Source organism: Gallinula chloropus (genome assembly GCF_964237585.1).
Source record: "Gallinula chloropus genome assembly, chromosome: 4".
Lineage (NCBI taxonomy): Eukaryota > Metazoa > Chordata > Aves > Gruiformes > Rallidae > Gallinula > Gallinula chloropus.
In genome coordinates this window covers 39862796-39890372 of record NC_140088.1, presented here as the reverse complement: position 1 = coordinate 39890372, position 27577 = coordinate 39862796, and the positions used below count along the sequence as shown (strand labels likewise).

Sequence of the window (27577 nt, the reverse complement as noted above, 5' to 3'; positions counted from 1 at the left end):
GCCTCAAGCTGGAGCATGGGGAGTTCTGCACCAAGCTGGGGAAGAACTTCTTCCCAGTGAGGGTGACGGAGCCCTGGGACAGGCTGCCCAGGGGAGTGTGGAGTCTCCTTCTCTGGAGATATTCCAGACCTGTCTGGACACTGACCTGTGTGACCTGTCCTAGGGAGCCTGCTTTTGCAGAGGGGTTGGACTCGATGAGCTCTGGAGTCCCTTCCAATCCCTATGATTCTGTGAATCAGGAGAAAGCACGATGGTGGAGGAAGCACCAAATCCCAGACTAGCTGATGAATATCAAAAAGAAGAGGAGGAGATGATAGTGTGCCATGAAGGACGGAGTTCAGCTGTGTAGTTACAGTCTCTATTTGATGCTAAAGGTTTACAGGGATTTTAAAAAAATGCTGTAAAAGATCTGATAGCTTTTTTGTTTGGGCCCCCTCCCCACCCCCGAGAACTTGTCCAAAATCACTAGTGGTAGGCCACCAAATCGTGGATCTGCAGGCTGGAGGCAGGAAGAGTATCCTAGAGAGGTGTCACCATGTGCTTGGTGACTTCTTAAATTGTCCCCTCAGTGCCTGTTGCTGACTGCTGCCAGAGACCAGGTCCTGGGTTAGCAGGACCTCTGTTCTGAGCTGGAGGGTCTGATGTTTTGATAAAACTGTTATGCTGCAAGAAAGCTTGTCTGTGCTATGGGGTGGTTTTGTATGTGTGTTTTCCTTGCTTCTGAGAGAGATACCTGGATATGTGCGAATGGAGGGAACAGGTAAATGAGGACAGTATGTTTTTAAGTTCCATAGGTTGTTTTCTCGTGACCTGAGGAGTTGGGGTGTGCCATGACTGTACTGAATAATGTGTTGTGCTCAAAATATACCCATACCTTCGTTTAAATGTTTATTCTATTCAGAATTTTACACATCTCAGTCTTGTCCAGGTCCTAGTCATGAATCACAGAATCACAGAGCATTAGAAGTTGGAAGGGACCTTGGAAGATCATCCAGTCCCACCCCCTGCCAAAGCAGGGTCACCCAGACTGAATCACACAGGGGCATGTCCAGGTAGGGTTTGAATGTCTCCAGAGAAGGACAGAAGCTGTTCCAGGGCTCTGTCACCCTCACAGTGGAAAAAGTTCCTCCTGACATTCCCATGGAACTTCCTCTGCTCCAGCTCACACTCGCTGCCCCTTGTCCTGTCGCTGCCCATCCCTGAGAAGAGCCTGGCTCCAGCCTCCTGACTCTCGGCCTTTGCATATTTATAAACATTGATGAGGTCACCCCTCAGTCTCCTCCAAGTTAAACAGGCCCAGCTCCCTCAGCCTCTCCTCATAAGGAAAGGGTTCCACTCCATCATCTTGGTGGCCCTGCGCTGGGCTCCTCCAAGGAGTTCTGTGTCCTTCTTGAGCTGAGGGGCCCAGAACTGGACACAGTGTTCCAGGTATGGTCTCACTAGGGCAGAGTGGAGGGGGAGAAGGACCTCTCTCGACCTATTAACCCACCCCCCTTCTAACACACACCCCAGGATGCCATTGGCCTCCTTAGCCAGGAGGGCATAGTGCTGTGAGAAGCCAACCAGTGCTTCAAAGACGCAGAGAAGGGCTGTGTTTAGGACTTTGTCCTGGGGTCTCTTGCTACATACAGCAAAAAAGTTACAGGATTTCATGCCTGTAGTTGATCTTGAAAAAGCCATTACAAGGTGCTGTTGCTTCTTTTCACGTCCCAAATGTCTTGGAGACTGGTGTCCTCGCTTGGAATATGGAGGTGATTAAGCAAGATGATTTGAGTCATTGCCAGCACAGTAAGGAGTTCCAGAAGGAAGGAAGCCCTTCCCGGCACAGATCCCGTGCATGGAGCCAGTCTCTGCTACGTTAGGACCGCTGTGCATGTCTCCTGTGTGTCTAGCTGTAGCTAGCCTCTCCTTCATGAGAGATGTGCAGAGGCACCCTGGAAATCAGACTGTGTGTTGAGGTGGAGAGGGGGGGAAAGGAGAATGCCCTTGAGGCATGTGTGGTCAGTCTGTCTTTGCCTCTTGCTTTCCTCCTGACCCATTAAATTGGATGGGATTCTTGTTGCAACTTGGTGGTCCTGTTTCTAGAGTTATACTGTTTTCTGGGCTGTCTTGCATCTCAGAGCTCCTCCAGCAGGTCAGGTTGGTTACACTTGCAGTGCTCTTCAGAGTCAGAAAGAAGGTATTTTTTTCCTTTGAGAGATTATAATTTCTAGTCTTAATTGTGCCTGATTTATGTTTTCTTCCCAAAGTTAATCTGAGCTTTTCCTTTTCTGGTGGCTATGCTACATGAGCTTATGAAGAGCACAAAAACCCCACAACCTCTGAAATTATCTCCCAAAACAGGTAACTCTTAATCATCTTAGCAGTCCTTTTTTCCCCAGCTGTTCCTGTTTAAATTACTTAATGCTTTATTGTTTTCTGCCACTATGGGAAGCACCTCATTGGATGCAATCAGGTTATGTAAGTTGTCTTTATAGCTGCATCCGAATGGCAGCTTGTAGTCTGCTTCACATTCAGCCACTGTACCCCAGGCACCTTTCTTCCATTGCTTACAGTGGTCACCTCAGCTCTAAGCAAAGTTAGTCCCACACGTGTGTCTTGACATCTGGTGCCACTGTGTCACCACATAATACCTGGCAATATTACCTTTTTATGACTTTCGTGTATTAAATAACAATTCTTGGAGGTGGGATGCTGTGATCCTTTCCAGTAGCTCGGCTGCCTGTGAAGTCCATAAAGGATTGCCTGCTTTGTGAGGTGGGCACTAGTAACAGTGTGGAACAGGAGATGTGTGAAGGTCAGTCCCTCAGGGGTATAACTAATAATTTCTTCCCTTTTTTTTTGGGTCAGAACTGTTGCAGACACCTCTCCAGGTAGCTCCTGAGGGTGTTCCAAGATTCTTATGCTTGGTCCCCGTCACCTTCGCAGTCAGTGTCTTGTCGTCATCACATGAAATGATTTTCTCTTGCTTTGTAGATCTGGAGTGTTATTCTTGTCTAAACTGATCACACTTTAAAAAAGCCTGGCACAGTTTGCCTTTTGATTAAAAATGGATCTAGAACTGCATTTCATCCCAGTGTCCACTTCTTCCTATAGTTGTGATTATTCTGAGATCTTGCGTAGCTTTGGCTTGAAATTAATATGCCATAGTGTGCTGAGATCACTTGTGATCCACTTCTGTTTGCACGTGTTGGTGTTCTGCTGCCATGTCACTGACTTAAATTTATTCTTATGCTTGTGAAAGAAAAAAATTATTCTCAAATTTCTTCTGGTGACTTGTTAGGTAGAACCTTCTTTCAGCTTTGTGGGCTCCAAACCCAGAGGCCATTCTACTGGCTGCTTAGTCCTCCTCAGAAAAGCAACTTTTTTGTGTGTGTTGCATTGACAACCACAAAAGCCTTCAGGTGGTGCCAGGCCCAAGCTATCTGATGCTCAAAACTTCCCTGTGTATTCACCCTTTCCTAGAGGTAGGATCAGAGATGCTAACTTGGACCTCCACGTGTCTGTTTTCCTAGCCTGGTCCTGCTCGCAGTGACAGCATCTGTCATGTGTTTTACAGTGAGGAACAAATGAGGGCTTGTTTTTGCTGGATATTAATGCTGTGGGGTAACACCTATGGTAGAGCACAAGGCAGGTGTAGCTTTTGGGTATGATTAACTCAGACTTGGGCACGTGATCTGAGCAGCTTCCATGCTATTATAGAAGTTCAGGGCACTCTTGGGATCAAAGATCCAAAGCCTGCAGAGCAGCAAAGGTCTTAAATTTGCAATGGGATGGGGTTGGGGCTTCTGAACACAGAGTTCCCCCTCTCCTCCCAGACTCCCGTATCTCTGATGCAGCAGGCCATGGCTAACAGGAGACAAAGACTTTGTGGCAAAGATTTGAGTGCGAGCGGGTAGAAGAAATCCACCCGGGAAGAGGGAGAGCTCACGTAGAGGCAATTGGAACTGATACTGCATAAGCATTGCCCTTGACTTTCGTGAGGACTTCAGTGTGGTTTTCTTGTTGGGGTTTCTAGATGGCTACTGGCTCTCAGATCTAAAGAAATCTTGAGAGTGCAGTGCCCAAAACCCTGTCTTACTGTAGTTCTGGATGAAATGGGAACTTGTCACTGCTGTGATATTTATAGAATATTTTTCTACCCACAATCCTAGCTCCTAGACACAAGCTGTTACCAAGTAAGTGTTCGGTTCTGGGAATTGAACCTTTTTCTGTAGCCTGCCTTTTCAAAGCCTGACCATTAGGTGTTAGCTCCTTTGTGCAGAAAAAAAAATCCCTTCATATGAAAAAACCCCCAGAATTTCTAGGATTTCAGCTCAGGTACAGATGGTCCTTCTGATGAGGCTTCCTATTTCAGTGAGTTAAATTCAGAATAGAAGTGTAGCTGGTCTTATTTTTGCACCGAGTTTTCTGTTTTTATTTAATAAAAATGCAGGGAGTCGATGCTGCCTTATTAACTTGCAGCCAGCATGCTTATCTTCTTTGTTCTTTGTTAAATACGAGCTGGCATGTGTTAGACTACGTTAGCGTTCACTCTTTGGGACTTCAGTGGTTTCTAAATTTGGCATTGCTAAGCCGGTGCCCTGTTTGCTTGAATCAATTGGGGCTGCTATTTTTAGCAACAAAAGGGAATTGAAATAGCAATTTTCTTTCCATGTAATAGATCCCCAAGAGGAATACTGATGCAAGCTCTCTGTCATCCCATCCTCTCCCCCTCCCCAAAAGCACTCAGACGAAAGGCAGCTGTCACGGTTTGCGGCTGTATTAATCTTTAATCAATCGAGTGTTTTCTGCATTCAGGTGTTCAGGGAAAAAAAAGGGTCACGACGAGGATCTGCCTAGAATAACTAAGCACTCCTTCATGGTCTGTGCAGGCAGAATTTGTGGTAACTGCAGGGATAGACAGAGCGGCTAAAAATAGGACTTGCTTCCAGTGTTTCTCCGGTCTATTTTTGATGCTTGATTTTGATAAGGTTGATTGGGCTCTTACTAAAAATAGCTGTTCCTAGCAAGCTGAGGACAAAAAGTAGAATATTTTTAACCAGCACAGACTAAAGTACTTCTGTTGGCTGGAGATAATCTAGAAGCTTGGTATTGGTCAAATGCCAGTGATTTATATAAATCTGTAATAAATGAAGCACTGCTTGATGCCAAGCAGGGATAGCCTTTTCTCCCCTTGCCAGCTTTTGTTTTCCCCAGGAGCTGTCATATTCTTAATATAGCCTGTGTGTTTCGTAGCAGAAGAATCTCGAGTCTTCAGTTATTTATGTGTTGTACTTGAAACCTCTGCTAAGGTTAGCTGTGCTATGAAGTTTCTCTCAACTGTATTGCTTCAAAAAAGACATGCTAGGTTCCTAGCTTATTCTTTATGTGGATGTCTGCTGCAGCTGGGTGCCATGCTGTGACGGACCATCACTCATACCTGGATTCCATCTGGGAGGATGGGAATGGTTCTTCAGGGCGAATGAAGGATGTAGCTGAGGGAGCAGCTCTGCAGTGGCCATTTTGGCAAGAAGTTTTGTATACCTCTCAGGGGATCAGAAAGGTAGCTGAGCTGCCCTCCTTGAGATCTGTTTGGTAGCTTTATTTTTGTGGCAGGAAGAGTATAGATATTCCCAAATTCTCTGGCCCTATTCTAGGGGGAGTGACATTGTTAGTGGCTTGAGTTTTCCACCCTAGATGATGACGTGCATGAGTGCATCTGCAGCACTTGGGAAGATTGTCTAAAATCTCACGCTTCTCTTAATGAGAACAGAAAAATGGCTGAACTGAAATGAATTTGAAGTTTGAAGAGGCTGGTAGAGAACATGCATAAGAGCTGTTAGCTTCATTGTGCAGGTAGTCAAAGCAGTGCAAGGAGTATGCCTGGTGCTGTTTGCTACCAGCTCTGTGGATAAAAGTATTCCATGCTTTATCTCCATTAGGCATCTCAAAAGCTTATTTTGCTGTGGGAAACGTGTGTTTGTATCTGAAGGCAGGCTTTATCTCTTTAAGCTTTGTCTTCACTGTAGTCTAACCTTGAATTGGGGAGTCACGAATCTATAATCTTGTTTCAGCATGATTGCTCTGCAGAACTGCAGTAGAATTTTCTACGCTTGCTGTTGCTCCCTCTCACTGTGTCAACGCTGGTCCTTGCTCCCGTCATGAGGCGAGATGATTTCTACATGCCTGCCTCATACTTTACTGCACCATTCTTTGCTTTTCTTTTAAGATGTCCTGGCTGCTTAAAAAGCAGATAAAAGTCTTTTCTGGACCTTGAATATTCACTTCACTAACAAAACAGGCTGCCTTGCTCTGCTGGGTTGTGATTTTGCCTGGCTGTAGAATGGTAGCCCCATTCTTAACAGCATGTAATGTTTATCCAGTATACCTCTTAAGGAGGTGGTGGAGGTTTTCTGGGTGCCATCTTGCTTGGGAAGGCAATGCCTCTTTCCTCTGACAAGCAGAAGGAACCTGTGAGCTCTCCATACTGTTGGTGGTACATCATCCTGTGTGTGTTTGGCCATGGGCTGTGGGATCTCTGGAGGGTGCAGATGCTACTGGAAACACTTGCATATTCACCTCTCTGTAAGCTTTCTGGAAAAGACTCTACTTTTTAGCTCCTAAAATCATGTACCAGTGGGCATATTAATCTTATAAGCTCAAGTCTCTGGCTGGTTACACAAGGTGTTACATCAGTTTGGTCTACAGCTTTGTTTATTGATAGGAAAGCTGCCCCCTTCTAGTGTGAGACCACTCACCTCACAGAGCGCTGAGTTCATGTCACTTCACCCTGTGTTTGTTGAGGGGTGCTTTCAGTTTGGTACTGGGCAGGATATGATGTCAGTGCTGAGGAGTTGCATCATATCTGTTGTATGTGTGACAGTTACATTAGGAGGTGAAATGACTAGGTGGTATCAAGGTTTAGAGAATTTAATTTAAAGACTAACTAGTCCAGGAGTAGATACTAGGATGGGTTTCTGTTTACTTCCTGTGGTGGATTCTTGTGTAGCTGTATCCTCAATTGAAGAGGTAATTGTAGGAGGTCAGAGCTGTATAAGTAAACTCAAAGCAGGAGTTGGAAAGGTTGGGGTGTTTCTCTCTTAATTTCCCTCCCTACACCATATAGGAAGCAAAATGTGGCAGAGGTGCTCTGTGCTTTCCTAAGGTGGAGATTTTGGTGACTTACGGAAATGATTTATTGATGCATTAAATATAATAGTGTAATTAAAAATAGCTGCTGATCTGAGTTCTTGTGCAGATGACTCATATATATGCAATGGCAGTTGAAAGATCTACAGCCTACATAGGCATATCTCTGGTGAGACCCCACCTGGGGTACTGCATCCAGCTCTGGGGCCCCCAGTACACAAAAGATGTTGAGCTGCTGGAGCCAGTCCAGAGGAGGCCACAGAAACAATCAGAGGGCTGGAGCACCTGTCCTGTGAGGACAGGCTGAGAGTTGGACTTGTTCAGCCCGGAGAAGAGAAGGCTCCAGGGAGACTTTATAGTGGCCTTCCAGTACCTAAAGGGGTCCTGCAGGAAAGATGGAGAGGGACTGGTTGTCAGGGAGTGTAGTGATAGGACAAAGGGCGATGGGTTTAAACTAAAAGAGGGCAGATTTAGGTTAGACATTAGGAAGAAATTCTTCCCTGGGAGGGTAGTGAGAGACTGGCACAGGATGCCCAGAGTGGCTGTGGCTGCCCCCTCCCTAGCAGTGCTCAGGGCCAGGTCAGATGGGGCTTTGGGCAACCTGGTCTAGTGGAGGGTGTCCCTGCTTGTTGCAGGGGTTTGGAACTAGATGATTGTTAAGGTTCCATCCAACTGCAGCCATTCAAGGATTCTGTGATAACCTCCTCCAGCACTGTGAGCAGATGAGGCCTTGTGCTGCTTTTTTTTCTTTTTGTTAAGAGACCTTGATACTACACTGGAAGTTTCTCTTTGCACACTTACACTTCAAGTCTCTATCCCAAGTGTTGGTGGGTTTAAAGTCACATATACTTATGTGATGTACGCTGGTGGCTGGCATGAATGGTGTTTTGAAGTGTTCTACTAGCTTTCTCACTTCTTGTCCACCATTTTCACCAGCATAGGGTCAGTTGGTGTGTAACTGTTCAGGCACAACTAAAATTAAAGCTGGGGTGAGAGGATGAAACCCACACATACGCCTGTGATTCTGTAACCCATTTGAACAATGATTATGCCAGTCTTACCTAGTCAAGGAAGGATCACTACACAGGAGAGCAAGAAATGGTCCTTTCAGTGTGCTGAGCTCACTGGGGCCAGATTGTGTGGACTCTGTCTCGAAACAGGAGTCTGGGTGGTTTTTCAGCACTGAGGAGGATGATGTAGTCTTGCATATGTCAGCTCTGTACTTAGGCTAGTTTCAAAGAAGTGTCTTGAGCTGGGAATCTGTTCCAGGTGCTGTCTAATTATTTTGTGGAATAGCCTTTGCCTAGAGCTACTGAACTCTGGCTAGAGGTACCTTCCTGGGGTAGAACATCTCTGGTCAAATGCAAGTGCCTGTATTAAGTGAGCTATTCTCAGAGCATGTCAGATTACCAGATTCTTTTTCCTCCACAGCTCCCAGAGTCAGGGGAAGATGGATGTTGACAATGTTGCCTAAAATCACCCAGTGCTTCAACACAAGTTTCTGTTGGGGCCAATTTTCATTCGGTGGGCTCACACTCACACATGAGCTGCCTGGGCACTCTTCTCGTTCTCTTCTGGAGACGGCAGATGGCTGAAGTGGGAAGCTACTACAGTTAGTCTGACTACTGAGTAAATGTGTACAATCACACGTAGGAGCTGGTGCAGCTTTCTTGTGCAGACAATAACTTAATTCCTACCCTAGTTGCTTTGCCTCCTTTAAGCTCTGCCAACTGCAGGCAGCTTGCAACTTCTGTTGGAAGGCAATCTGTAGAAGATACAGAGTATAAAAGTTTAATCCACATTTGGAGTTAAACTAGTTTCAGCACATCAAGTTGATAGTAAAGCTTTAGTTAAACTGGCACAACTTTTAAGTGATGAAAACTGCAATACTTGGCCCTGGGGTGGAAACTAGAGATGAACATAACACATATGAAAACTAGAAGTACTTTGTTAATGCACAAGTCTTACCAAAGCCTCTTCTCTTTTATTGCCTCCCCTTCCCCATAGCATATACACTTCAGGTAATCCAAACCGTGGAGGAAGATAAGGTGACTGAATCTGTGCTTCTGTGACACCAGTCCAGTCAGTTGCCTTCACCACACCTCTCTCCTTGCTTGCACAGCACAGGGTCTAAGTATTGCACTCTGCCTTGGCTAGTGCCTCACTAGGATCCCATAAACGGGGTGTAATGGCAGTTCCCTTGCTGAACTGGGTGCTTCTGGTCAGCATTAGCACAGACCTGTATTAGTGCATGTTGCCCCATGACAGGCCTCCTGTGCTGATGTGGGTGGGAGATATGTTTGTTGACAATGGGGGAGAGCTGAGCCAGACAGCTCCTCTTGAAGGACCTGAGGAAGAGAAGTGTGGCCTGAAAAGAGGTGGGGTTTAGGGTGTATGTTCAAAAGCAGTCCTTGTAATGTGTGTGTTCTTCAAGGCGGGGTTGGAACACAGAGCAGGAGACAAAGGTATCCTTCTCAAAGTGGAGCTGCTACTACAATTACAGTGCTGGTGCCTCCTCTTAGAAGATTTTCCTTATTGCTAAGAAAAAATAGCTGCATGCTTTGCTTGCATGCCCATGCCTTTATCTGCAGCAGAAGCAAAACAGTGTGGATCAGCTAGGTGCCTATTTATGTAGGTGATGGTTCAAGCCCTATTTTTTCCCTGGTGGGGTTTTGCATTGTTTTTCATAGTTTATCAATATCAGATTTGTTTAAATTTCTCAAGTTCTGTTCTGGAGGGTACTTTAACCTCTGGACTACAGGTTATTTTAATTTGAAGTAAGCCTAAAAGGGAAGGAGCTGTCCTGTTACTTGTACTTCATTTAGAAGTTCCTGATCTTCAGCTACTTAAGTCTCATGCTCCAGCCAATTCTATTACAATTTACCTAAGTAATGGATTCAATAAGTGAGGTAAATATCCTTGACTGAAATTGTACTTGCACTTTAAAGGCTTAGTAAAGTGCTACAGATGCTTTTTGGAGTCCCTGCCTTATGGAGCATACGCTCTCAGCTGTAGTTGCTAGAAGCCGAAGAGCTCTGTGTCAGAAAACAGTATTTTAAAATGCTGAGCTTGTTATCTGGGAATAAAACCATTAAGTCCATGAATTTTGAGTTGGATGGAGGAGAAACGATCTGTAAGTGTTACAGGGAATGGCTGTTCCTTAGGCACCTCACTGGCTGTAGTGAAGGAAACAGCTACTTTCAGTGAGTCCCTGAAGCTGAGTGTTTCCCAGGTTGGGTCAGCTCAGGACGTGTCCAGATGCTGCTGTAACCTGGTGGGGAGTGGTGCTGGGACAGGGTGTCACTGTGCTTGTGTTGGCTTCGTTGTTTTGCTGAAGCAATCCTGAATCGTGTGACAATGCACAACGTGAAACCCAGGATCAGCAGGGCTGGAACCGAAGCTTGTTAATTTTTGACCCAAAGGGATGGTGCCATCCTGCAGAACTGTCCTGTGGTCTGGCTAGGCAGGTACCAGTAGTGGTACAAGTTTGGTGGCAGGCAAGTGGACTCCTGGGAATGTGTTCTTCTCTTCTCCAGGATCATCTTTTTCCATCGCACGATCCCTGGCTTGACCTTTTTGTACCTAGATTTTTCTGTAACGTTACTGCTACTCAGGTTTTGTTGTGGATGGATAGGAAGTGTGAGTACTGGTGCTGGTGTGACACGAGTACTTGGTCCTCTTAAAATTCTCTGGAGCTGGCAGGGCAGCAGGTGGAACTTTGTTTCCTAACCAAAGCCTCTTGTGTGTGCAGCGTGTCTCAGTATGCTAACAGCACAGTCCTGAACATCCTGATCATGCTGGAGTTACGGCATCTTGCAAATAAACCTTGAGACCAGGGAGAGGGTAACTGTGTACCTTCATCTGGGGTCTGCTGTATCTCTGCCTTGAGTCAGGGGCACGCTTGGATCTTTCGTTCTTAGCCTGTCTTACAGCGTTGGCTCACCAGTCAAGCTCAGATAGGACCTTTGCTGGTGGCTTCATCACTTGTTATGATGCACACTTATTTATAGCTAACAGGCACAGAAACTGAAATGGTTACAGCATTTCCTGGCTGTTATTACTCAAACAGAAAGGTTCTGGCTGCTGCCTGCATGCCAACTGTTAGGGGTGATCTGCAAGTAGTGACTAATCCAATCGTCTGCAAACATGTCTCCTCCTGGTGCCCTGAAGGGGAGTTACTGCCGAATCCGAGTGCCGGACAGCCCCTCTGTCTGCAGTTTGGCTCAGGTAGAGGTTGACCTAAGAGTTGAACCAAAGCTCTCAGTTGAGTTTTCTGAAACACTGCACGGTTATTTGGACATGGCTGCATTCAGGGATAAGCAGTGGAGGCACAAACCGAGCTGCTCCCATCTTGGCATGAGGATAAACAGAAAAATCCAGCGTATTCTGTAGCCACTCTGAGAGTGAGAGCAGACACAGATCGATGAGTGGGGAGCCAAGGGAGTGAGGCTGTTGAGGTTCAGGCATTGGGCTTGATGAAAAGGAAGAGATGAGAGAAAAAGGAAGTGGTGCTGAATGGGCTTGCTTAAAAAGTGGTTGGAGAAGCAGATTCTGCATGCAGGAGTTGCTAGTGAGTGAGCAAACGGATACAGCTAGTGGTGTGGTAAGATCCCTGGAATAATCTGTCAAACAAATGCCATGTTGAGTCACTCTGAGCTTCTCAGCCTGTGAAGAAGAATCCTAGAAAGACTCGAGGCTTGACACAGGTCCCACTCACCCACCAGTGAAAAACTTTAAGCTCTGGCAGCCCAGCTTGTAACTGATGGCTGCATCACTCATACTTGCTGCCCACAAGCACTGTGGTCACAGGCATCTGAAGTTTACTGGAATGTCAGGAACAGAGACCTGTTTCCTGCATCCTTAAGTGTGTTGATGTTTTTTGATGCTTACGGGATTTCAGATACTTTTATTTTACTGTTTTCGTAAAACTAATTTGGGAGTTGGTTTGACAGCCATAACTGAGCTTTTTAAACTAAAAGCATAGAAATTTCTCTTAGCCCACAAAGCCGCTCAAGAAGCGTGGTGTGCCAGAGGGTTGGCATGAGAAGAGGCACTGAACCTGGTTCTTGGAACAACCCTGAGGCTCCAAACTCCATCTCTTCCTCCCTGTTTTTAGAGATGGAAAGGTTTTAATGTGAGTTCCCTAAGAGATTTAATGCAAGTGGTATAGTGTACTTTTTCCAGAGACTTTGTTGTGTCTCCTGGCTGGAATAGGTATTTCAGTAGCCTACTAACAAACCCACTGTGCCTTGTGTGAAGCAACTAATGTGTCTCTTTCTGTTTCAGTGGTCACAGGAGCTACTGATGGGATTGGAAAAGCCTATGCAGAAGAGGTGAGAATTCTTGTCACTTGGAAGTGTATCTCAATCCTTGCAAGACCTCACACTGTCTCAACTCTTGTCAAGCAGCAGGTTGCATATCCTCACCTTACCATAGATATCTATGGAGAAAGAGGTCTTTTGCCTCCCTTAGGCACCAACCAAAAATTGTATCCCTTTTTGTTAGCTTGCTTTGTTTGTGAATTCTGTTGTCAGCCCTTACCTTGTCCTTCTGGGTTTATTTTTAACTTTTTTAGTTGTTACGATGACTTTAACTTTCTCAACCCTTGGTATATCCTTTTGGTATTTACAGGCACTGACTAAGTGGCATTTCTGGCTGCCTGCACTATGTTCCAGTTACTCTCTGGAGTTCATGAAGTCTCTGAAGCCGGGTTTTACCTCTCTCTCTTTCACTGTACTTCTGCTTTTGATGGATTTGTGGGCTCCAAATGTGGTACTGGAATGTATTGCTTAAGACAGAAAGTGCCCGTTAGTATGGAGCAATTTAGCCTATAAGCACAGAGAACATCATGACAAATAGTGCTGACTACAACAATTTGTAGCAAAAACCCTTCCAACTCCAGCATCAGTAGCAAAGTGAGCCTGTCTGTGCTCGTTTTTCGGGTTCTCTGAAACACTGGCACAACTTCGTGTGAGATCAGCTGTGAGAGATTCCCGTCTTCTGGAATTTGTTGTTCTGCAGTGCTCACAGGGATGGTAATGTTCCTCTTTACCTGGATGTCCTCATCCTTCTGATTTCCCTTCATCCTGTGTGCCTTACCACACACGTCCTGGCTCCCAGATTCTTTTCTGCTTTGCAGAAACTAGCACCTTGTCATACCAGGCCATGGTAAGGGGAGCTGGCTGCAAAAGCAGCTAAGCATGATGCCATCACTGATGCCTCTGATTCTGGTGTAGAGCTGATGGCTCACACAAGTGAAATATCCCAGTTTACACAGCACTGAAGCAAATGATGCCACGCTTCCAGAGCAAGTGGGAGGAGGTCACTGTGCCCAGGGCATAGCACTATTAGGAGGATCTCCTCTGGTGTGGGAGACACCCCCCGAACATCATGGGAGGTTAGCTTTGGGATCTATGTGTTAGGTTATTGGATGAATGAAACTACAGTTTGCGTTGTGTGTTCTGCTGGTGTCTCCAGGATGGAGGTTGTCTTCAATCACAAATGTGTGCTGCTGGCAGACCCCTGTATATGATGAACCCCTATTAGAAAAGCTGATGACGAGTATGAGCTGCTGCTGGGAAGCACATGACTGTTTCAGCTTCTCTTCTGTAGTTGCTGGAGGCACATAGCACCCCAAAAGCACCCCAAAGGATGTACAAATATTTATGCTCAGGCTATACATTAAAACACTTTTCTAGTTAAAAAACCCATCCCTCTTACTGTCATCATTTTAGTCTAAATCAGATCCACCCTTTGACAGTTTAGGTGGATGACGAATGTTTGATGAAGTCAGGTGTGAATGCAGGTTGAAATGTGGAATGCCTGAAAAGTCTTGCTGGTCTTTCAGTTAACTCTGGGTATGTTGTCATAAGGCTGCCAGCAGAGGCTTGGCTTTCTGCTTGGGTTGCTATGAACGCCCCTGATATACAGCTGCTTGGTCACTAAGGGCTGTGGCTGTAGTCATGCAGATGACTTCCTCCTCCTTGGAGAAGTTCGAGCAATGTAATTGTGTGTTGAGAATCACCCCTTTGAAAGCTTGACATGGTCATGTGCGATGGAAGAGCATGATAAGCTTGTGGATTCCCTGGCTGTGCTCTGCTTCGCTGGTTGCTTCCCTTCTTTTCCAAGAAAAGGCCAACCTTTTCATTCATGCAGTGTGAAGATCTCAGCACTGACGTCCTTTTCTTGGCTAGACCACCTCTTCACTAAAGGGAGTGGCCTGGTACTGTCCTGAGTGAATTACCCTTTATACCTGTGATGGACACAAAAGAAGAGTGAAGCTGAACTGAAGGAAGGGTATCTTGAGTGCTTATGTAATTTTACAGTATGGGTGTTGCAGTGACCGTGGACATCCTAACTTGGTGTGCTAGTTATGGGTAATAACTTCTTTGCTCTGACTTGAAGAGGTGGTGTAAAAGTGTTGTAAAATGCCTGCTGTTGGTTGTCTGTTTTATAAATGTGCCTATATACTTGTGTCAGGTGATGAAGAAGATTATAACTGTGATGCAAAGGGAACTGAGTAAGAAGTAGCAGGGAAGTGCTTGTTCTGGTTCTTCCCTTCATGTCTCTCTAAAATTGTAACTTTTTCAAACTTGCTGGTTGTATGTTATTATGATGTTTGAAAAAAATATGTAATACCTTTAATTAGGATACCAACTTGGGAGTGATTTATGACTGTCCTTATATCTCCTGTTTTGTTTTGTTGCAGTTAGCAAGACGTGGAATGAAGGTGGCTCTCATCAGTAGGTCAAAAGAAAAACTGGACCACGTTGCTAGTGAAATAAGTGAGTTGAAGGTTTCTTCCCTGAACTTCACAGGCATACTTATAAATAAATGTGATTGTATGTGGATTTCATACATGTGATTACATACAGCTCTAACTTTGAAAAAAGTTTGCTCTTTTTCACAATGACAGTGTTAGAGATAGTGGTAAAGTCCTTGCATGTTAATCATACAGGTGTTGGTGTTAAACCTCTGACAACAATAGGGCTTGATTCTGAATAACTACTTCTAAAACTGTTAGTCTTCCATTAGAACAGCTTACCAGGTCAGGCCAAAATACCACATATCGCCACAGTAGCTGTCTAAAATCATAAAACCTCCCAACCTTATGTAGCCATTATTTCATCTGAATGTTTCCTCACCTTTTGGAGCAAGTTTAATTTCATGGGCTTCAGCCATAAGGGTGGTTTCATTGTAACTCGGTGGTGTTCCTTATGTTACTTGTATTACCCAGCATGCAAATACATTGTGGATAGTTTCCCTTTCCTTCCCCTTTTGTGTTTTGCTTAGATAAACTACTCAAAGATAGATTAGAGAGCTGTAAGCTGTACAGTGTTCATAGTCGTAGAAATATAGGGAAGGCGTTAATGTGCTTAAGAGTCTGTATTCTTCTTCAGCAAGTGTGCAATAAATGGCTGTAATGCAAAAATAAGGGAGCAAATTAAGTATTCCAATCACAAATGTAAAATGGGCATGTGTATGGGGTCAGCTAGGAGAAACCTTCCCCGAGTCTTATTTTGGAAAATGATTTCCCAGTCAGTGCAAAGCATAACCAAAACACGCATGGAATTCCTCTTGTAATCTGTATCTCTTTTATTAAGGCAGATTTCATGCAAGGTTATTAGTTTATGCAGAGTATGTCAAGATAAAGCCAGAGATGTAGCTCTGTATGTAGAGGTTTTTGATAAGCAGGAGTGGGAGTTGTGTACTATGAAGCAGGTTTCTCAACATAATGATGTTGGGTAAAGAAACTTAAGATTAAGCTTCTTGCTTAAACTTTCCTAAAATCATTTGTGTGTATGATACAGGTAACTAAGAGCTGCTCTGATTCAGAGGTTGTGAATGTATTATTTTGGCTCGAGTTTGTTAAAACTTTTAATAAACTTGTTAGTGGCACTGCTTTACTGTAGAGTGTAAACTGTGAAGCCTCAACAAGCTGCCCTACTCAGTTGTACGGGGCAGCTTAGTGAATGTAAGGGTGGCTCTGAAGCCCTCGGCTTGCTTCACGGCCACTGGCTGACTGGGAGGCACAGGGAATACGATTGTTGGTGCAAGCGCTGCTGTCCCTGACATTTAGTGGCCAGTATAAGGTAGTATATAAAATGGTTTTCTAGACAGAAAAGCCTTCCTTTCTATGTATATCTTTAGGTGGTAGAGAGTACTCCTCCTTAGAGTGAAGATGTCATCACGTCCTATCTTCTGGTTTGGAAGTAATTGGCATTGTTCATTAGTACCCTACATTTAAGGCTACTAATTTACCCCACAATACCCTGTAGCCAGTACCATAACGTGGGCATGACCTGTGTGACTACTGCAGCTGACTGCAAACATGTAAGGGCGTTGTAACGAGGTGGTGGTCTCGGTGGTTTGCTGGGTAGCTGGAGGGAGCTCCCTACACACATGGGTATCTGCAGTTGTGTTTCGTGCAGAGAGGTATAAAGTTAGTCCTGCTAAGGAAAAGTGTAACCGATAGAAGTTTCTACAGATATCTTGTTCTGGAATCAGACGCTTGAGCTTGAAGTGACAAGCTTCCTGACAATGGTCACAACCCTTTCTGTAACGGTCTGGAAATCTCTTCTTCCTTGGGAACTAAACATGATGCTGACAGGACAGATAAATCTGCTGCTTGGAGTTTCAGTCCTTGCAGGATAGCTGCTGGGGGAGGTTTTCAGATTAAAAAAATAGGTAGATGTGCCTACATACAGCAGCCTGTTATACATAATTAGTGTTAGGCCTCACCTAAACAGTCTTCTGCTTTCTTCCCTAAAATGTTCTGAAACGAGATGGTTCACGTTGAGCTTCCAGAACATTTCTTCTGACAAAGCTGAACTACTGAAATGCATACCTCATTTGTTGTGGCATAGGCTGAAGGATCTGGATAGTCTGTGCAGCCAGGCAGGCCTGTGTGGCCTTCTCAGACCCTGCTGGCTTCAGCCGCACAGAACTTTCTTGTGCTCGGGCTCAGGCGGTGCGTGTGATCTCTTCAGGTGGGATGGATGAGGTGGGTGGATCTGTTCAGGTGGGATGGATGAGGTGGGTGACTTAGCTGGAGCTAAGGTGGAACTGCTTGGGTATTTCCCTTGCAAGCTCCTAAGGTAGCTTTAAACTTCTGCCCACAATTACAAGTCTTCAAATTGATATGAGCTTGCTGCTATTGAGTAATGACCCTTAATCACTTTAAGGAAGAACAGCTGTTGAATTCCAGTTGTTTGGATTGAGAGAGCTGTGTGCATTTTCTGTTCCTTCCTCATTTTTTACTGATTAGAGTCCTGCTCATTGCAGTGAATGGAAAGATGCCCTTGCTGTTTAAAAACCCCCAATAACCCCAAACAAAAACCAAACCCACTTTTGAGGATCAGGTATGTTCATTCTATTTCAGAAGAATCCTTTCTTGTGCTTTTAGGATGTACTTGCATTTTGAACATAGATATTGCTCCTAATGTAAGTTGCATAACCACCATCATAAGGGAAGCATGGATATGTCTTTCTGAATGTTAGATGCCAGCTGACCTGGATCTGATACTTCTCTGTGTGTGCATGTCATACTGGCTCTACTGAAGTTACAGGGGCTGCTTAAAGTTGGTGATTGCTAGTATTGCTTATACCCAGATGATAATATTAGTTCCTAAGAAATTGTTTGGACTAAAAAATAATAAATTTTTTTCCACGCATTCTCACAAATGATGGCTTAACTGGAATGTGTTGCCTTTTAAGCCTTTAATACTGTTTAAGATCTAGTCTTCAGAACTTCAGTTGGTTTTTGCTGTATGTCTATCTTTAAGAAAATACAGGGATTAGTGTAGCTAACTACTTCCAGTAAGTTTCCTGAGCTCAGTGTGTAGTGTTCCTGAAGCTGCTTGATCATGGCAGTCTCTAAGAGTTTGGGTATGTCAAACTGATAGCCATCAAGTTTAGACTTGGTATCTATTGTGTTCTCCTTACTCTGGCGTGATCTGTGAGTAGAAAGGAAGGGGATGTGGTGCCAAACCCAGAAATTTTCCTTACCCATTCCTAGGCAGGTGAGTTTTGCAGTTTTCTTCTGGTAACAAGATAGTGGGGAGCATTCTGAAGCAGTTCTGATGCTGACCACTGTGCTCCCACCTCATCTGTTATCACAACCAACAGCCAATATCCCCCCCCCCACCATGGCAGATCAGTCCCCTGCAGATGCTCAGCTGCACCCACCTGCCTAGGAGTGCTATTTCTCTTCATCTCTGCCCTGTTAACTTGCGTTCCACGCTTACCCACGTGCCCCTCCCCATATCATGGTGGATCCTTCTCACATCTGGGAGTCAGCAGGTAAGAAGATCTGCATTTAATAGAAGTGGTCAAAATGCAGCTGATGTCAGTGAGGAAGGAGACATCATCATCTCACTTGTCTTGCACAGAAGTGACAAGGTTGGCTTTCCTGAGCTTCACTTGAGGACTAACCCAATCCGGCAGTTATTTTGACCTTTTGTGATCTATTTCAAGGTAAATTAAGGTGTTTTGCAGCCTTCCATCATCTGAGCCAGGTTCAGCTTGACATACTCAAAATCCCCCTATATTTCTTGGACTTGATAAAATGGCTTTAAACATGTTTGACTTGTTTGGATGCGCTGAAGCCACCTTTCACATAGAATTGTAGCATAAGGATCTTGGATCCAAAAAGAGCTCTTGGCTTTCATCTGTGAGGAAAGTTTCCCCTTGGATGAAAACACTGAATGAAAGCAAAGCCTTGAATGGTGTCAGCCACATACTAAAGGAGCAGCTTTCAGACACTGCGGAGAGCTGACAGAGGATTCAAGCAGAATTAATTGTTGTTATTTTGTCAATGAATGAAACAGATGAACCCCAAATACAATCAACAGAGCATGTAAAAGGCATAGAGTCATTGGGAAGGGAGCTTTTCTAAAATGTGGGGTGAGCGTGGGTGTGGGTCATGGTTTTGGGGTTGTTTTGCTTGGTTTTGGTATTTTTTCTTTAGAAGCGTCATGCTTCTGTGGTTTCTCCACCTCCCCCCCCCAGTCTTTTATCATCCCATCTCTTTTATCATCTTAGCTTGCATTTTTTGCCTGGATTAATTTGAAGAAACTGAGTAGAATACTTAAAGAGAAACACTTGCCACATGCCCAGCAAGTTACAGAATGCAGTCCTAGGACTGCCTCACCCTTCAGGAGAATTTTGAGGCGGCAGCAAGGTAGGATGAGCCAGAGCAAAACCACTGGTGGGTGACATACTTAAGGACTCTGCTGATGTAACAGCTGCCAGCAGAGCAGTAACTGACCCTGTTGTCACAGTGCCTATCCTAACAGTAGGATAACTAGTTAAAGAAAGTGTTAGGAGTCTGTGTCATGGGTTACACAGATAGTGGTTAAGTGATGGGCCAAGTTTTAGCAGATGGTGCTTTGTCACACCTGGAGAGCCTGAGTGAGCCCCTCTGGGAAGGAAGGGCTGTCCGTGTGCTTGCTGTGACCCTCGCTGCCAGGGTGCTTCTGTGCGGTATTTGTTGTGCTGATAGTTTGTACACTCAGAGGCCACGTGAAGAAATGGGGGAAGGGTATTAAAATATGAATTACATGCTTTGGGGTTCCTTTTCTGAATATGAATTACAGCAGAAGTCGCCTCTTCCACACCTCAGATACTCTGGGTGTTGTGTCTGGGGGTTCAGGACTAGCTCTGGGATAGAATGGTTTTGTGAGCCTTAACTTTTCACAGGCTAGGTAAACTGAATGAGTGGTGCAGGTGGCTGGCTTTGTGCTTTTGGAAGGAGGACTGAAGAACCAGGAACTAGTCATCCCTGCAAACATTCAGGGTCACTGCTGCCTCCACCTGGCAGTAGCTGGGTTGAGGGTGGAGGAACAGGTCTCGCTGTTGCACATAAACTTAATACCTGTCTCCGCTAACAACCTGTTAGCGGCATAAGCTTTTGTGGATGCCAAAACCAAGAGCCTTTGTGCTGGTCTCTAGGGCCATTAAACACCTTTTGTTCACACAAAACTGCAGTACATTGCTTATCACTTTCCATGTGGAATAAACTGAGTATTGCATGAGAAACGAGTATGGGATTGATTTCACTGAGTGGAAGTCTGTTTTGCAAGTAGGGTTTAAAGCAATTGGTGGAAGCTCTCTTTGCAAGAGATGTAAAATTAAGAGGCTTTCCAGGGAATGGTCTCTGTGGCAGAAGGAAGGGACTGGATGAGGCAAACACTGCTGTTGTCCTTCTGTGACGTCTTTCTCTGAACGGAAGAGAAGGAAGTGAGCAAGGATGGTCTCATGTCGCTGTTTTAGCAGGTTGAGTTCCATTGCATCAGGCCTTTTTATCTGTCAGAGTTAGTAAGGGTCCTCTGTAGACTCCTCTGCTGAGGAAATGCTAAGAACTGCTGTTATGCTTCTTCAGGTATGTGTTGTGGTAAGGGAAATAACTAATGCTAGTTACTAGCTGCTCCTAGAGAAAGGAAACTCAGCTTATCAGGTTTGAACAACAAGTTCTTTAGGAAAAAAAAATCCATGCATATGAAATATAACTTAAAAAAGGGTGCAGCTCATGGATCCAGGTGTGGTTGCTGTGTGATTCCGTAGGCATGTGCAGCGGTTGCAGGCCCAACTGGGGACCATGCTGTGTTGTCCATTAGATGTGGAGTAATGAGTGGTGTGTTTTCCCTTACAGGTAACACTTTGGAGAACCCTGAAAACTGTGCTTTGAAGTCTGTCTTTTGACTACAGTGAACACTTTCATCTGTGTTCAGCATCCACAGAAAACTGATAAAAAATACGCTGAGTTAGCCTAGAAGCTTGTTTTACTTTTCTGGTGTAATTCATGTAGAGTGACTGACTTCAGTGTCTCCAAATAGACTTGAAAGGAAGGGCAAAATTTTTTTTGTTAATCCATATTATAACTTTCAGTCTCTGACTGTCTCTTAAATTCTTCTTACTGCTCTAATAATCATAGAACTGGAGATTTTAGATCTTCATTTGCAAAAAGTGATGAAAAGTTTGTGTTTACATGTATTGTGTACGCATTGTCACAGTCAGGCAATAATAATAACATTACAGAAAACTAAATGTTAGGGGAAGTATTGGACATAGTCCACGTGCCCTGTGTAAAATGAGTTAGTAAACTAAAAATATCTTTCTTCATGCTGTGTAAGAACCAGTACTACCAATAAATACCGAAACGAGCCTTGGGAGAAGGGTTGCAAATAGCATCAGGGAAAGAGGTGAGAAGGAGCAGGAGTTTGAGATGCTGCTTGTCACACCATACTGACCTTCCCACACCTCTCACTGCACTCACCCCTCAGACAGCTTGGGGCTGCGTCCCAACAGCCTCCCTGCGCCTTCAGCCGTGGTGGGTGTTCTGATGTAGCGATGAGGGGAACCACACAAGGGCCAAGTGACGCTGGTTTTGGGCGGCAGGAATCTGGCTGCACGTGCAGTGTGTGGTGGTGTCTCTCGTGCCCAGCCCCGCTGCAGCGTAGGGGAGTGAGGGGTGTGCATAGTGAGCATCAAAGCTGTGCTTGCCTTACTGCCCGAAATAACGTCGACGTTTGGAAACACAGTGATGACTTGACTCTGCAGCCCCCCGGCTGCCTCTGCAGCTGTTTTTGCAGGCTGTTTGGTTCTGTGTTTTTAGTTAGCTTTGTAATTAGGACAAGCTTGATTTAGGAAAGCTCGTGATGTTGGGCATAATATTTGGGTGAACGGGCTCATTGATTGATCCTGTTGTGTTGCTAAGAATGTTTTTCTGATTTGGTAAGTGTATCTTAGAAGCTGTAATACATTTTGACATAATGAGTCAGAGAGGAGCAAATGGAGGCAACTATTAATAAAGTGTGTTTTCTTCCTATGTTTTGTAGTAACAGTACTGCTTATGCACATTAAAAACTCAAATGTCCCCTGTGGCTTGAGGGTTTGTGGACTTTGTCTTAGAGACCTGTCTCTGAAAGCTGAGAAGTAAGGACTTAACTTGTGGATGCGTGTGTATATTGAAGCTTTAAGCTGTCTAACAAAATTGTAACATTTCAAATAAGGTCTGGCAGGTTTTTACCCATTCTATATGTCTGTGTGATTAGCTTTTTAAAACACTCACTGTTTTTAAGTAAGCAAAGGGTAGTTGGATGAAAGGACTCGGTTGTTAGTCCTTGACCAAATGTGTCAAGCACACGTGCTTTTAAAAATGTGTTGAAGTAGCAGGTCCTGTTAAATTGTAGGCAGGCATCTCGTTAGGCTGGGCAGAAGCTGATACAGATGGGACAGCATTCCTACTTGGAGACTTCTTTTGCAAAGCAGGTGCAAACGGAGCTTTCTTACAGCTACAACTTTCTTCAACATTTGTTACTCCTTAGGTTACCAGTGCTCCTCTTCAGAGCTTTATAGACATACCTATAACATGGGTATCATAATAAACCCCTACTGAACCTGTTACATGTCTGCTCCCCTTCTGAACACATGTGTTCCCTTGCACGGGGTCTCTGCTGCACAGTATCCCTCTGGGTGAGGGTTCAGCACTGACCCTTCCATATCTTGTGTGATGCTCTCCAGGCTCTGGTCTCTCATGATCTGTCATGTGGGACAGGACTGGTACAGCTACACAGATGAGAACTCCCATCCCCTCAGGAAGGCTGGCCTTGTCGGTATTCAGTTTGTCTGTGGGCTTGGTAATTGAAACATAAATAAAATGCACATGGCGAAAGAGTCCAGAGGTTTCGCTGTGCTCCTGGGATCTGATTCCCAAAGAATATTGCTGATTCTCCGGGGTTTCTGTTCTTTTTTGCCCGTAGGTATCCATACACTCCTCTGGCAGTTCTGTATTTCACCATGCCAGGTATGGGGAGGTGGTGGATGGAGGCTTGTTTCACATGCTTATCTCAATGTATTGGACTTTGAGTAACTTGGAACTGTAATTAACAGCTGGTCTCCTGTGCCGAAAGGCAAAGCTCATCCCTCGTGTTCTCAAGTTCTTACAAAACGATCAGAAAGACCTAGCTCATCTTATACCTGGCTGATCTTAACATGCTGCTATGTGGTGAATATTATCTGTGTGTAATAACAATCTGCTCTCACTGCTCTCAAAGTATTTGGTCCTTCTGGAAAACAGATTCTGTCCATGCCTGATGCTCAGTGGGCTGCTTCTGTGAACTCTGCAAGTCCCAAATCGGCTACGTTCCCAAAATGGATGGCTCTCCCTTAAAAAGCCTGAAGACTTTGTACAGCTATCTGCTGCCTCTCTACAGTCTTAAACTTGTCTTCATCTCTGTCCTGTATAGATAGAGGACTGAAAAATAGGTGTGTTCATGTTTTCATTCATCTCTCAGCTTCTTACCCTTTATTTTGAAAGGTTACAAACTCTGGGTACTGGGTATGGGATTAGGGTGAGTTGTGCTACTGTGGTGATATTGGAAAGGTGACATCTTTATTTGTGGATATAGTTGAATCTCCTTACTTACTTTTTTTCTCCTGTACGATGAAGAAAGGACAGCTATTTTTTTTTCCCCTACTGCTTTGCTTGCATCTTTGGCCATCCTGATGCTAAAGACCAAGTGAGACTTTTATGCAAACAGTTTGGCAATATTTATATGAGGCTTTGAATGTAAGAGATGCTTTAGTTCTAGCAAGAGGTTTTGGGAATGAGCAAGAGGTTGAAATAACTGTACCTGCTTACGTGGGCCTCGTATCCTAAACCTCTCAGTTCCAAAGTTGACTGTATTTGTTTTGAAACACTCTGTGCAAGTTCAAGCTGCTATAGGCAACTGCTTTCAAACAGCTGGTGCAAGCATGAAAGTTATTTTGTTGGGGACGGTCATTTTCTAGTTTTCCTGCTTCCCAGCAAGACTTGGTACTGCTTTGTACCCTTTAACACTTGCCACTGCTGCTGTCAGGTAAACTGAGCTGCTTCTCCTGACCACTGGGCTAGCATCTGGTTGCTCTTGTATCTGAGTACACAAGGTTACTGCTTTAGGGGAACCTTCTTTAAAGCACAATTTAGCTGTGCCTGAAAAATTTCACTTTCTTAGCAGTTTTTCCACATCTCCACCAAGATTTCAGATTGGGGGGGCTGCTGCTTTGAATTACTCGGAGGCTTCCCCAAAAAAAAAAGGAAGCTGCTTACCTCCCAACCACTTTGCAATTCTTGGTCAGCCGTTACTGAGGATGGAGCTCACCGTAATTCCTAACTTCCCATTTCATTTATTTTTTAATTCCAGTGTATCCTTTTTTCTGCTGGTCTGAGTAATGTGGGACTGTTTTGCACCCAAATCTTTCAGTAGCAAAGGTGTGCTCCAGTGTGCTGGACTACTTAGATCAGTGTTTTCCTTGTGCAGCAAGGCTCTGGGTATGTTTCCTCTAAGTCAGGAGTATCTCTGGCCCGTGGAGTGAATTAAGCTTTTGCTTCACATAGCGAGGCTGTAGCTGACCGTCTTCTGTCAGGTGAGGTTGTGGTTGTGGGCTGCTGTGTAGGGTGGTGCCGGTATGTTTCTGCCACCGAGTTGTCCTTTCCCACTTGGGTTCTGTGGTGCCTCAGTTGTGCTGCTCCATGACGTGGTTTCCAGCTCCACCACCCTGCCTTCCCTGAGTATTTTAGACCCACCCAGCATCTTCCACTTAGAGCCTTGCTGGCTGCAAACTCCAGAAGTGCTGTTCCCGTTGAAAGGCAGAACTGGCACCTCTTCTGGGCCCCTTACAATTAGGCTGCTCCTTAGCAGCCCGCACTCTTGTGTTTGTAAGTAAACTCTGCTTAATGTGGGTAAGAGTAGGTATTCTTTTCCTGTGAACTATTGATGACTTAAACTATGTATGAACTCAGGAGTATCCTTTTAATAAGCACCCTGAACGTGACAATTCAGTTTCTGATTTTAAACTATCAAACTGGGTCTCTATTAAAGATTGTTTGCGAGAACTTCCATGAACACGAGGGGAGATGTCTGTATGAAAATGAAAAAACAAGAGTTTAGGAAGGCTACTGAGACCTGGACACATGATGCCTTGTTCCTTTTCAAAGCATGGGTGTATTTAAAAACCTATCATGGTGGAGACCCCTTAGAAGGAAGGCGTAGGGTAGATGTGGCTCTCAGTTTTGCTTTCTGCGTTCCACCTCCCTTGCACCTGTAAAATTCACTAAGGTAATATTTGTAAAAGGTGAAAGGGGTAGGTTCAAATTCTGAAAAATCTAGAAGATGCATAGAAAAGGCCTGACACGGATAGGAAACTGAAAAGACTGACATGAATGCAAGTAAATGTTAACATCTTGATGTCTTCTGGCTCAAAATTGAGAAGCAATGCAAGTAAGTTACCTCTTCCACATTAGCAACCAAATGTCAGTATGGTATCAACCAACGCACAGCCACAGGAACGTGAAAGAAAATAAACCGTGGAGGTGTGACTGAGGAAGAGGAGCTGGCAGTTCAAAAACCTAATGTCTGATGGAGCAGTCAGAATGGATCGAGGCACACCAATTTGAAATCTGGTCACTTGGTAGGATTCAAAGGGCAGTGGTCTGGTGGTGTGGGTGCTGAAAATGTGGAAGAACTTGTAGTGATGAGGCAAACAGCTTCAGGAAGAATTGGCTCAAGGCCATCAGGGTAGATGTACCCAACTCAGGAAGTTTTTGTGCAATAAACTGTTGGAGTTTGGGATAATTAACTGAGGAAACAATTACTGTGTACTTACTCTTTATACCACTTTCCTCTTTTTATCTGCTACAGAATAGCAAATACTTGCATAACTGGACTGCTGGACAGTCCTGGAATGGCTGCTTAAATGTGTTTGTGCTTATTTTGAATAGTGGTGCCTTAACCAAGTTTGAGATGCTGCACAGAGTCCTCTTCTGAGGATACCAAAGGAAGTGTTTTCTTCAAGGCATTGCAGTAGAAGCTTGCATTTCTGGTGGTGCATATGTGAGGAACATGGTTAGATAGCCTGTTTGTTTCCAGACAGTCTCATTCTGTATTGTGCAGGAATGGTAGAATGGGAGCGTGTCTCTGGATGTCAGTTCTTCTGACCTCTTTTGCCTGTGCAAAAAGTGGCCCTGTTTTCAGTTCTGTTCCCTTCTAATGTCTACCTTTTAATACTGCCCTTGTTTACATGACAGCTGTTTTTCTCTAGGTATCGGTTTAGCACTTGCCTGTGCCTCTGCAGTCTGTGTTCTTGGGTTGCTATCTGGATCTTCAAAAGATCCTAGCCCAGAACCTTCTACAAAAGTTGGCTTTGCCTTTTGTCTTGTACCATCCTGCTCTGTCACCATTATGACTATTGGTTCGTTCAGCCTTCCCCCAGCTGTGAAGATGTTATGTCAAGGCTTTGCTTGGGGTCAACAATTTTCTCTTCAAATGATGGTGTGGCTTCAGAAGATCATATCTGCTCTTTTTTTTATTTAAAACAGATTAATTAGATTACCAGGATACCATTGTGCATAGCTTGTGTCCTGCTAAATTGTAAGAGGTTTTTGTCTGAGGTAATACATGCCCTGTAAATTAACTGGGCGGGTGCATGTTTAGGTTAAAACTTATTTGTAGGGTCAATACTGGTCTCACCTGAGACATACAGTAAACGAGGTGATTCAAACATGTCAGTTCTGAGAAATGCAACAGAAGTCTGCTGAACTTCCTTTCCCATCCTTGAGACCGTATGGGTAGGTGATGGACTGCTGCACAGCTATTGGTGATGTGCTGGTGTAATATTCAGCCACCTGCTAACAAGCATTTGAAGTACCGGTTCCGAAGGTGATCAGATACCATCAGATTCACTGGATGTGCTGGTAGGTCTTTCAGATTCTCTAACTGCTGAGTGTGAAACCTGGTTGATACCCTTCTTTTGCTCCCTGTGGCTCCTGAGTTCCTCACAGTCTTCAAGCTGAAAGCTCCATTAGGAGTTTGAGGTTTTCTCCTCTTGGACAGTAGGAGCCCAGTCACTGCTAGATAACCTGGATTAGGACATAGCCTGGCTGCTTCTTTCTCTATTACACTTCATCTCTGAGTCATTTGGGCAGATGAGACAAGGATGTGTGCCGCTCTTTTTTTCTAGCCCATCTGTTTGAGAACATCTTAATACCAAGGAAATTTCCTTTTCCATTGCTTATGTGAAGCAGAGCACGTGTGCACCTTGTGCTCAGACGAGGAGGATGAGCTAATGCAGAAGTGACTTCATGTTATTGGTATTGTAATTTGATGTGGAACCATTTTGTCAGGTGCACCTACTAACCTTCTCATGTGGTGGATCATCCCAACTATTGCAGGCTCTGAGCATGGGGTCTGCAGAAGCTCTAGGATACTGGAATGCTGGTGTGATGTGGGGAGGGAGGATTTGGGCAGCGGTGACATCTCCCGAGGCAAGACAGTCTCATGTGTTTGCAGTGAGCAACTGCACAAAGACTCTGTCCTGGGGCCATGCCGGGAGGCAGTCTTCTACTTTTCCTTTGGTTTTCTCTACTGTACTACCCACCTTCTGCCCACAAAGGGGTCTGCGTCTTTTT

General features: G+C 44.6%; 1 protein-coding gene across 1 annotated transcript in view; it reads left to right on the top strand.

Moving 5' to 3' along the window:
• The window catches only part of HSD17B12 (hydroxysteroid 17-beta dehydrogenase 12), a gene marked incomplete at its 5' end in the record, with an annotated part of 91227 nt that overhangs the window by 25997 nt on the left and 37653 nt on the right, over nt 1-27577 (top strand). Inside the window, 2 exon segments of the mRNA XM_084263534.1 lie at nt 12418-12464; nt 14840-14915. Coding sequence (XP_084119660.1) covers nt 12418-12464; nt 14840-14915 — 123 coding nt within the window.